This window comes from Anoplopoma fimbria, chromosome 8 (genome assembly GCF_027596085.1).
Source record: "Anoplopoma fimbria isolate UVic2021 breed Golden Eagle Sablefish chromosome 8, Afim_UVic_2022, whole genome shotgun sequence".
Classification (NCBI taxonomy): domain Eukaryota; kingdom Metazoa; phylum Chordata; class Actinopteri; order Perciformes; family Anoplopomatidae; genus Anoplopoma; species Anoplopoma fimbria.
Window position 1 is genome coordinate 9,535,100 of NC_072456.1, and position 12,656 is coordinate 9,547,755.

Sequence of the window (12,656 nt, forward strand, 5' to 3'; positions counted from 1 at the left end):
TGTTTCGTTCTCAAGCTACCGAACCTGCACCTCCCCCAGGGTGCATCTCTCTGCTTCACTATGACTGGATATTGGCCTCCAGTGGGTGGGACCAGATGGAAGTATTTCAACCGGCACAGACACCAGCATTTTTATAAATCTAACAGAAGTTGTGAAGTGTGTGTAAAAGAGTGAGAGGAGTGTTTTAAGGGACAGAAGTGAAGAATGGGCGCTATGAAGTGGCTGGTGATTTTTGTCTCGCTGGGCATATGCTCGAAGGTACAGTAATGGAATAAAGCTTGTTATAATAATATAAATATATCATTTTAAATTCAGGCACAGAGATTATGTTGTGAGAGCACAATGCAATATTTCAGGTGAATAACTTGTTTGTAGTAACTTGAATTTAAGTAATTATATAAAAGTAATGTTAACCACATTTTCTCTATATTTGCAGGCTGCGGCCCAAGGTACTGTATGTTCTCTTTTACCATAACTCATCTGTAGATGTTTATATCATTGTCATTTATGAGAATGAAAGGACAAAACCTTGATTATAAAATACATTTATCTGTAAAAAAAAATCCACGTCTCAGTGTGTAAACAAATGCTTTATTGATCTCCACATCTGTCATCTCTCCCATCAGCTTTCCAAGTATCCGTGTTCTCAGTAACAACCAAGACAGCGATTCTCAGATGGACCAGGTTACCCTCGGCCAGCTCATACAAGATCACCGTCGCCCCCAAAAGCTCACCAAGCAACCCCATTGCTTTTGCCACATTTGGTCCAAACATAGTTCTGGGCTCTGTCAACTCTCTGTCCCCAAACATCATGTATATATTCACAGTTGAAGCCCTGGATAGTTCACAAGTAACACTGAGCTCTGCAATTGTTGAGTCATCCACAGGTGAGGTGCACTTATGTCATTACCTGTCATGTTTAAGCACTAAATAACATAACATTGATAAGTTTTATTTAGTGCTTCATGTTGTGTACATTTCCATTTAAAAACAAGATGTTTGATGAACTACATTTTCTGGTGCTGGATGTGTTTTACTTGGTCTGAAAATGCTTTTATGAATTTGTTTTAATGCCATATTCAGGCACACTACGTGTCTAAAAACAGTCTGATTACAATGCAAATTTAAAGACCTAAATGTTACTTTTATGATGGGCAGTTGACAATGTACAATCAGTGAAGGTCCATAGAAGAGTCACTGTTAGTTCAATGGCAATATAAGAGGAAATGTTTTATATTGATACATTCAGTGTGGGGATTTTTCAAACATACACAGGGAGATGAGACAAAATAAAATGTTTCCCATTACTTATCCCTAAAACTTGCAGGTAAAAGGAAGAATCCACAGCCAATTATTGCTGAGAACGTGGAGGCCATCCCTTGTATCTCACTACCAAAATTTGACTTGGAGTTACATTTTTACAGTATGTGTCCTCTTCTTGAATGATATCTCTGATGTGAGCTGACTCTGACTATTTCAGCCCCTGAGATGATGGATCCCATCCAGACAGTGAAGCCCAAGGATAGCAGGACCTTGATGGCGTCGTTCAACGTGAAGACCGAGGCGACTCATTACATCATACGAATCCAGACTACAGATGGCTTCTTCAGAGAAGACACGGTGTCCTCCACCCCCGCTGAGATCAAGTCCCTCACACCATACACTGAGTACACGCTCAGCATCAGGGCTGCCAACGGTGGAGGCCAGAGTCAGCCGTCTCTTCCTCTGACTGCAAAGACAGGTACACTTTATATATTTGTGTGCATAATATTAAATTTACTACTTCAACATCTGGGGAAAAGTGGTTAAATAACTAAGGGCTGGTTTATGTGTAGAAAGGAGTCACATGTTCATGGGGTGACAATGTGAACTGTTCTCATCGATCCCTATGCCCTGCAGAAGTCACTTGATCTGCCTCATTGTCCCATAGCAAAGCAAAACATATAGCGAGCCCACTGTGAGTGACTTCACTGTTTCTTTTTCTTACCCAATAAATGCATCAGAGCCCCCCAGGGCCTCTCCTGTATCAGTGGTAACTATACCTGACCCCTCTTTGCAAAATACAATGGGTTGACCTTCATTCTGTTAGAGAGGGTGGTGGATCTGATTCACATGGGCCAAACTAACATGCTACAAGCAGTTTCACCATTTTTGTCCACTGTGTGTCATTATGCATCTCTGATTTCATATTATTGTATTTCTGTAGGCTACTATATGTGTCACACTCAGATTAACTTTTACATACATGAATGTATTCATATATCCTTACATGTATACAATCTAAAAACAGGCCTTTTGTGTTGGAAACAAAAAACATGAAAAAATGGCCCAGAAGCTAAATTTAAGTTCCCACGTCTGAGGTGAATCAGTCTTAAAATTACATTAGAACTGGGATTTGCAAGAAAACTCACAAATGTACAACTTGTCAACAAACCTTTTTCTCCTCCACAGTTCTGCCTCCTCCTCAGCTCTCTGCCTCCTCTCCCAGCAATGACAGCATCACCGTGTCCTGGGCTCCCGTTGCTGACGCCGTCCAGTACACCCTGTCTATATACGAGTTCAGCTCCAACACCAGCATGAAGCACAACACCTCCAACACCAATCTGACCATCTCTGGCCTGGATGCTGGCTCCCTCTACGTCATTGGGGGTTTTGCCTGGGATGTCGAGGGCCGGGAAGGAGAGGGCAGTCTGTACATCAACCAGACAACAAGTAAGGAGGCACTGAGACACTTCTCTCTGTGTGTTTTTAAATTCTGTGAACTGCTGTGTTCATCAGATCACATTTAACAGGAGAGAGACACATACACTAGCTCCTGTAGTCCATGTGCCTTTATAATAGTGCGTGAGAAATATTATACATGAAAAGAAAAAAAAGAATAATTCAGCCTACAATTTGTGTCAGGTGGCCTTTTTTGCTCTAGTTGTGCCTGCATACTTTCTCAGAAACATTTAACCCCCGTACGATCCCAAACCTAGTAGACATGAATAGAAAGAGACCAAAACTATTAACTCACTGAATGTTATGAAGCATCAACAAGAAATAATTTGCAAAGAAGAATTAATTTATTTTATCTATTTTATACTCAGAATCAGATTTGAAAAGTCCCATCTTCCTCTGCAAAGACGTGTGCATGCTCTAAAAAATATATAGAAATACATTCTACACATAAGGGCTTAAAGTTAAAGAGAACAAATATTAGCCTCTGTGTTGGGTAGACATATATCATCTTTTATGACCCTATTCTCTGTAACATCTTAATTAAAAAAAGTAACCTGTAAATAATATTCTCCTCAAAGATGCAGTGGAATAAAAATTCTAAACACTTTTCAAAGTATGAAATAAAAAACATCAAATTCAGAGTACTGGCAAGGGTGTCAAATATGTAAGTCTGTATCTGCTCGTGTTTTTGACTGTTCTAATGTGTGTGTTTTAACAGGACCTCCATCACCATTTGGTGTCAATGTCTCCATGGTGATGAGTAACGGGACGGCCGGACTCTCTGTGTCCTGGGAACTCAATCAGGATGTCTACGGATCCATCCAGTACCATGTGATGAGTGACCAGAACCTCACCTGTAACTCCACATCCAGCTCCTGCACCCTGCTGCCAGTAGGCTGTGGAGAGGTAGACACTATCCAGGTCACCGCCTCCAATGAGGCAGGGCCCAGCCAGCCATCCAGCGCCGTGGTGTTCATCACCTGTGAGTAGAGATTTGTTTTGGATCAGATCCACATAGTTATAATGGCTTATGTTGTTTGTTTTATTTTTTCTTGATACTGATTTTGACTTTGATTTAATTTGAACGCTACACAGACCTAAGCGGGATCAGAAGGTAACTATCTGGTTGTAATAGGCCTTTATGGAAAATAATGAGCTGGTCTTATTTATGGAAATTTTATTTCAATTTAATAAGAATTCACTGTATTTACGCCTCAATTTGATATTGTACTTTAATTTGTCAGGAATTTCATTTACTGGATTAGTCAGGATAGTCCCAATCTCGTTATCACAAGAACAGTTATAGTTTATGCAAAAATATGAGGGTTTGAGAGTTTTTAGAGTATGCCACGGTTAATCCACACCACAAGAGTTAAAATTACTTTGTGTGGATTTTGACCCTATGAATTAATGTTTTGACCAGTCTGTTAAATGGTTTGGTTCCGCGCAACTCCAGATGTTTAGGTTGTGTTATAACTCTAAGGTAATAAATCAGGTAAATTGGATTTAAACTGCACAGACACTTTAAAGAAATGTCAGCAACTTTATGGGATTCTGCACATGGTGCAGAATTAAGATTTGCTCAAACATAAAAGACATAAAAAGCTGGTTTTATAAAGGTAAACCATGCTGCACTATTTTTACAGATGAATTGATCTTTTTGCTGTTGCTGTCTCATCAATTTAATATATTAAAACTAACAATAACTACAATTAAATAATACAGATACTTTGAACATACACAATAGGAGGCTACAATAGTTATTATCACACTTCAAAAAAAAAATATTGAAAATTGAAATCATAAGTTTGTGATTACTGGTGAGAAATGCACACTAAAAGACCACCTCAGTGGTAGTCATGGATACAGAATTATGCCACTCTGAAACCACAGTCAGTACATGAGTGTGACCTGCTCTCCTGTTCTGTCAGTCCCTTGCCCACCGGAGTCTTTGGCTCTCGTGGAGTCAACTGAAGGAAACTGTACGCTGACTTGGGACAAGGTGCCTCATGCCGACAGCTACCAGGCCTTCATCAAGAGCGGTGACGGCGCAGAGGAGACCTGCAACTCCACCAGCAACAACTGCACCTACAACTGCAAGTGTGGCTACACATACCTGATGTCTGTGTTCGCGTTCAACCAGGCCGGCAGCAGTCCTCAAGGACAGATTCTCAACTATACCACCTGTAAGTAACATGTCACCTCAGGTTTTAAGATTTTGAGTCATTATGAGACTGTTTTTCTTCCTGATTATGATCATTATATGTGTATGTCTCTTTACTTGTATCACCTGTGTCTTTCAGTGCCCTGTTGTCCAGAGGATGTGTCAGTCTCCCTGGTAAGCACTGACACTCTGGAGATCACGTGGACGGCCTCGAAGGGGGCACAGCTGTACGAGACTCGAGCTGCAGACGGTTCGGAGGTCATCCTGTGTAACGACACGGCACCGGTGTGCGCCCTCTCTGACCTCAACTGTGACAGTCCCTACAGCGTGCTGGTGACACCGTGCAATGAAATCAGTGGATGCAACTGGGCATGCAAAGCTCACACCAAAAACACAGGTAGAAAACTTCTGATCATATACTGTATGTGTATCCAGAAAATATCCAGTTACATTTTACACTTAAGCTCTTTAGTTTTTAACTTCAGTTCTCAGATTTCCCATAAAATAGCAGTAAAATCTTTATCCATTTTGACTAAAACTCAAATACTTTACATTCAGATGAACATACAAAAGCACTTAAACCTTTTTCTTAATGTTTCATCTTAACTAGGAGCTAAGAATATTCAATTTTTTATAGGCTTAGTTAAAATCCTTTAAAATCCTTAGAACCATTATGAGGCAAAAAGCTGCGGTTTTATGTATAAAAAATTCCAGTAGATATAGACATACACTTTTTGCCCACTTTATTATGTACACAAATATTCAAGCTTATGCAATCCAATCCACAACAGCTGTGCCATAAATTCTAATTTTACCGAGCTTAGAAATGTTCATTCAGAAGATTGATCATTCTTTTGGAGAATAAAATTCATGGCAGAGCTGACGTAGTGCATTACATTAGATCGTACAGGTGTACATAATAAAGTAGTAGTAGTGAGTATGATATGTAAAGTTTGTTTAAATGGCTGTTTGATTGATATATTCCCAGCTTAAAAAATTGAGCTGCACAGCCATAGTCATTATTTCCACCTCTGTTACTCAAACATTTAGGTAGGAGCCCCAAAGGTCTAGAGAAACTCAATAAAGTCAACTTTTAATTCCTTCTTTCTTTCGTCCCCATCAGCTCCCTGCATGCCGATGAATCTGATGCTGAACCTGCAAAACTCCTCCTGCGTCAGTGTCAGCTGGACAGCAAACAACAGTGCTGCTACTTACACTGTGAGCGCGTTGGGAGATGACGGCAAACACACCTGCACCACCAGTGGAAACAGCTGCGACATCGCAGACCTTCCCTGCGGCTCCATGTATGAAGTCAGCGTCATGGCAACCAGCCCCTTCGGCCAAAGTTTACCCAGCTACTCTGACTCACTGGAAACAGGTTAGTGTGGTCGAAAAAGAACAGACAGACTTCAGGTTAAAGGAAACATCAATGAAGAAGCATGTTAGTGGGGTGTTGGGCCACCCCAACTAGTTAAGTTATACAATTATGAAAGCTACTTTGGTCCAAAATGTCCAATAGGCAGAAAGGGTATTCAGATCTTTTATTTAGGTAAAAGTAGCAAAAGATGGAGAAGAACTTTGTTCAAATTTAAGTCCTGCATTAAAATTCTTACTTTTTAATGCAGGACTTAAAATAAAAAGTAAGATTTTTACTTATTTTTAATTTATTTTTGGCACATCAATTAATTTGTTAAATGCATTATCTTAATTTTCAATTTATTAAAAGGCCGCTGCTGTGATTTAGTATTGCACTTCCACAAAGTTGGGGGACTTGTGAGAGACAGATTTGGAAAAGAAGCAGACACACGGATATCCTCACTTTTAGCTCAAACTATGGGTTAAGCTCCAAAAGCACTATATAGGCTCTAAAAAATATATATTTTATTATTGTATTTATTCAGGTACAAGGTCAAAATACTACTTTATTTATATATTCTAACATCTTCCGTCTTAGGCCTTGTATAAACCAAATACAGATACCAATACAGATATGTTTGTGACATAAACATACAGATGGTAACTTTGTGCTCCACCCCTAACATCTTCATAAATCATCTTCTTTCACAGAACCCTGTTGCCCGGTCAATCTAACAGTCGATCAGGTAACGCAGGCAGTGACCAACGTCTCGTGGTCTCACGCTAAAGGAGCACATTCATTCCTCACTTCTCTGACATCAACGCGAGGTCACGCCCGCTGCCACACCCAGGACTCCCACTGCCTCATGGGATGCATCACCTGTGGGACCAACTACACCGTCACTATGGAGGCGTTCAGCCACAGCGGGCGTAGATCAAACTGCTCCTATCAGGGCTTTTCGTCCAGTGAGTGATGATCGCTGAAAAGTGACGCCAAACATGCTTTCTCTCTACTGGACATCAGAGGGCATCTCTTCTGGTTGCAAAATAAGTCTGTTTGTATAGAAGTGTAATAGAAATTGAAGCTACTTCTCATAAACCTACTGCCTCAGTAAACATTGTAAACATGAGTTTATGTTCTCAACCACTAGTTTCAAATCTTCTCCAATACAGCATGATGTTCATTTAGTAAATGATGGTCCCATTTAGAGTGAAATATACCATAAAGCACAGACAGTGACGTTACTGTCTTTGACATACGATAATCTTGAGATAATACATCCATAGCACCCTTATCACTTCATCCCTCTCTCGCTCTCTTTCTCTCTCTCTCTCTGGCAGGTGCCTGCTGTCCCTCAGGGGTCAGGCTCTACAGGATGGCTGGTAACGCTCTACGAGTTTACTGGCGCAGCGCTGGCAGCAGCAGCCACCGCTACATCACAGAGATGGTGGGCAGCAGCAACAATTACACCTGCTCTGCCTCTTTCGGAGAGAGCAGCTGTGATGTAGGCAACGTACAGTGTGGAGACGTCTATACTGTAGTGGTGGCTCCGTTCACACCAGATGGCAGCAAAGTCCTGTTCTGCCCCCAGAGAATGTACTCAGGTATGACATCTACCAGTTATGTCTGGTAATGATAATATTTGATTCTTATCAGCAGTTGTGTGTGATGACAGATGTTTCTGCTGACACAGATGTCTATAATGCAAATTAACATTATTAACACACAGTGGGTAGTTTCACCACTATTTCGTTCATTTTATATTCTTCTGTTAAATTATTTCATTAGCCCTATTTGGGATTGGAAGATAGCAAAATTATTTTAAATGATTAGCAGCTACAGGATGATAAAGGTTAATATAGCTAAAACACTTAATATGGATGATTACATTTTTACTGAATTTCACCCTTTTCTGTCTCTGCTCTCAGTCACGTGCTCAGGGAGCGACGTTGGTACAGGTGAGTGTGTTAATCTGCATTAATATTTAGAAGGCTAATGTCTTTAAGACAAAATCATTGAAACCACCCAAACAGTGTTCAGTTGTTAATGGTGAAACATTTAAATAAAACGTTTTAATGATTAGCAGCTACAGGATGATAAAGGTTAATATAGCTAAAACACTTAATATGGATGATTACATTTTTACTGAATTTCACCCTTTTCTGTCTCTGCTCTCAGTCACGTGCTCAGGGAGCGACGTTGGTACAGGTGAGTGTGTTAATCTGCATTAATATTTAGAAGGCTAATGTCTTTAAGACAAAATCATTGAAACCACCCAAACAGTGTTCAGTTGTTAATGGTGAAACATTTAAATAAAACGTTTTAAATGTATGATGTTTCTAATGCCACTTCAACCTGTTCTTCTGCAGTGATTTACAGAGGGAAGAGAAGTGTGGACTAGCATATGGTAAGTAAATATACATAATTATACAACAATGTATTACGCCTGACCATAGAAGAAAAGAGACTGAACTTTCGTCCTTGCCGTCATGGTTTTATTACATTTTTACACTTTACAATATACTGAAATATTAAATTACAATATTTGAGACAAAAACAAGCAAGCTCAAAGAGGACCTTTTATGAAAACACAAAATATTAGAAACACAGGCAAGATATAAAATGTGAAAAGAAAGGTCCACTTAAAACTCCAATGGGCATTAATTTACTGAGACATGATAATTCTATCTATTACATAAGTTCAGGTATATTAATGTCTCCCACTGCTCATTACACTGAAACATTACTTGCATTTAAAAATTATTGCATCATTCCTACAATAAATTCACACTTTGCTGTTATAAGATGTCAAATATTAAACTGAATGTGACTGAATCTCTTCTCCACAGATGCACACTTCCATCTTTGTCATTCTCCTCTTCCTCATCATCCCTGCCCAACTGGAATAAAGCCATGCTTATAGCTAAATATTAGTGTTAACCAGAAAGAAACATGCTTGTCTGTTGGCCATGATACATAAGTGATAACATGACAAATAAAGAGAAATAAATGTTTAAGATATTATACAGTGTTGTAAACATGCCTTCATGTATCATGGCTAAACTAAACCATCACTGTATCCTCAACAATTACAATCAAGCACTTAAATATAAATAAGAATTCATTTTGTGTGTGCTGCTCGAAAAATGGATCTCGAGACAAAATCACAGCATGGATTTGGCAATACGTAAAAAAGCTTTTCAGGATAAAAAATTTGATTAAAAAACAACCAAAACTAAATTGATAAGCTCTACGGATATTTGAAAATTGATTGTATTTTTGTCCCTGAGCTATTGCCATTAAAAAGTCCAAATAAATGATCTAATTGACAAAAAAATATCAATAAGCAAAACAGTAACTTTTAAACAATTTGCCCCTTCATTTTTCAAAATTGTTAATTGGAGATTTTCTTTATTAAATTAGGTCCGGTCCCAAGTAGTAAGCCTCCTGATGATGAACAGACACTAATCTTTGTCACCTCATTATGTGTCACCCTGTTGTATGATCTCGGCAGTGTGCTGATCTCAGGATGTATTTAACTGTTTGTGATATGTGTCACTATAGTTGTGAAAACCTGATGCATATGTCAGTTAATAAAGAATTCCCAGCATGTGTTTTGCAGTTTCTTTTGCACATAGATTTGTCTGAACAAGATCAAAGGTAAAAATGTTGTCATAATTCAGTATTCAGATTTACCAAAATCTTGTCTTTTGTCTTTTTTGTGCTGTTGTTCTCTCGTGGGCATTCAAAGCTATGCAATTATACAATACAGCATTTATAAAAGGAATTCTCATTTGACAATACTGATCCCACTTTCTTTCTATCTTACCTAAAGATCAAGACAATTGTAGTCCATCCAAACGTAACACATCTTTCTTCTGCCACAGAGATCTTCTTCCTGTGTAATTGTAGCCTTTCATAACTTCTCTTCATATGCTCAAACAACTTGGTGGAAAGCTGTGTGCTAGTTTCATTACCGTAACAAGTTAGGTAAGCCGACCTTATTGGAGCAAACAATCATTTTGAGATAACATCTGAACTTTACCAATGACCAATGCTACCAGCTCGGGATATATCCCTGATGAGATAGATAGATGTTTTGATGTACACCATCTACTGCAAACCATAAACAAATAGGATAATAAATACATAAATAATAAAATAATCTTTATTTAAAACTTGATAAAGTGCAGAGGGACATCACAGATTAACATATTTAATAAAACAAATGAATGTTGTGGGATCCAATAGTTCTCGGCGTACTCTCATATCCAAACATATGCGAATTAGGTTAATTGTTGACTCTATATTGCCCTTATGTGTGAATGTTTGTTGTGGTTGGATGGATCGATGGATGGTTAACACATATTTGGTGACTATGAGTATACAGCTAAAGATCATCAGCATACGGGACATTTACAGTGCCTCCAATAGTTTGCCCCATAGTGGGCATACACACACTAATTATCAGACTTTACAAGTAAAGATAAGCTTTTTATTTAGACGTTGAAATTAGGGCTGTCCTCAACCAAAGAAATTCTAAGTTGACTAACACTAATTCGATTTTGTTGATCGATCAATTAATCGAAACTGGAGAGAGAGACAACAGCAGGTAGAGGAGCGAATATGTCTTTCTACCCTTCAGTACATAGGTCATCACCAGAGCGACCCCAGGATATCAAATTAGACACAATATTTACAATGAGCGAATTGCTCGAATGAAAAATATGACTGAATGTTTCAGTGAATTCTTCCTTTATAACACACCCAGCCAACAGTGTCACAGGGCCTCCAACCCAGAAACATGTGCCGCTCTGCGCCCTTTTCACAACACAGGTTTCAGTTGGCTTAAGTCCATCGTAACACAAAAGGAATGAGTCTGGTATTATCCCCGGTGCTCTGTTAACAGTATAATCCTCTCTGTGGGGAATAGTTGCCCTTCATAGACCGGAACATGACTCAGCGAAAGAGGTTGCATTTCTATGAGACACACATATCTGGAGGTCCTCCAGATAGGTCCAGATTACATAACACCACACTGTCGAAAAAGCTACCACGTGAGCGTGTTTAACGCTTCTTGCCATAACTGCAGACATCGCACTAAAGATGCTTTGAAGCAGACGTCACAACCACGTCACATGTTTGTTTACTATTGGTCGCTGCCATATGGGCCCTTTTCACAGCAGCCATTTTGACATGTCATAGCAGGGTCAATCCACACAGGGTAATTGATAAAGTGAATAATGATCCCATTCTATTTAGTGTGTCACAGCCCTTTCAGTGAGCCGGCATGCTCAATGCCTGCCCATGTCATGTCAAGTGAATAAAGCTGTGTTACATCTTTCTCAGGTTCCTGTTATGTTCTATATAGAGCTGGGGAACCAGCTCCTTCTCACTACCATGTTGTCACGAAACATACATATTTTACTCTTTTTATCCTAAAACCTCTTTCTAAACATAACCAAGTATCTTAGTTTTGTTTTGTACAAACATAAGTGACATGAAGGGGTCCGGACCAAGCATCAGTTTGTGAGGAGCTGGGGAAAGAGGATCCTGTGAATATAGGAATGACCCCTTCTACTCATAGCAACCAAAAGTAATTTATTTGAGCTAAACAGTGATTTTCTGAAGGTGAAAATCCCATTCATATTCTAAATTTGGGTTTTAGATTTTTAGACATAATGTCGTAACCATCCAAAGCAGACTTATTACAAGCTTGTTATGATCAGTGAGTGAAAACACAAATGCAGGACACTGACAAGAGGTAGGTGAAGTGATAAGAGGGTCTTTTTATGGAACCGAGGGGGACCGTGGTGGATGACATATGAGCCTGTACAAGGGTGAGATTGCACAGGTGAAGCAGGCAGACAAGCAAACAGGTAGGTGATCCTGAGGCACAGAAAAACAGTAAATGCCAGCCTCCAAACATAAAAAAGGAGGCCTGAAGCTTAAACTATCACCCTGACTGAGACAATGATCTGACAAGTACTGGTAAGAAAGCCAGTGTTGATTTACTGTGACGCTGATGAGTACATTGCTGACAGGTGTGTGAAAGCAGGGAGAGGTGATCAGCTGATTGGTGGCAGGTGTGTAGGTGGGACCAGATTAATGGCTGGAATGGAATAGAATCACACACACTTACACACACCACGAGACATGGCAGTGACATAGAAGACAGAAGGAGTGGAATTAACCGTAAACACAAGGCAAAAGGAGTCCACGCGGCAAAAACTCAATTTCCAACGGTATGAGTCTCATAACTCTCTTAAATTGCAGCCGAAGAAGAGAAATAATAAACATTACTTTATACTGCTATAACAACAAATTATGCCACAACTTGAAAACAGTCTATGTCTACATCTGGTGGATGAATTGTGATACTGCACTCATCCTAAAGGATTTGATGTGTCCAAA

The 12,656-nt window shown here is 39.3% G+C and overlaps 1 protein-coding gene across 1 annotated transcript; it reads left to right on the forward strand.

Annotated features, from left to right (window-relative positions):
* The first annotated feature begins 204 nt into the window (after positions 1-204).
* LOC129095100 (fibronectin type III domain-containing protein 7-like) lies at positions 205-8,643 on the forward strand. Its single transcript, XM_054603478.1, has 12 exons — positions 205-259; positions 621-887; positions 1,481-1,741; positions 2,452-2,712; positions 3,440-3,703; positions 4,653-4,907; positions 5,025-5,282; positions 6,009-6,263; positions 6,953-7,207; positions 7,583-7,846; positions 8,171-8,200; positions 8,612-8,643. The coding sequence occupies exons 1-12, from the start codon at positions 205-207 to the stop codon at positions 8,641-8,643; spliced, it is 2,457 nt and encodes an 818-aa protein (XP_054459453.1).
* Positions 8,644-12,656: the final 4,013 nt, after the last annotated feature.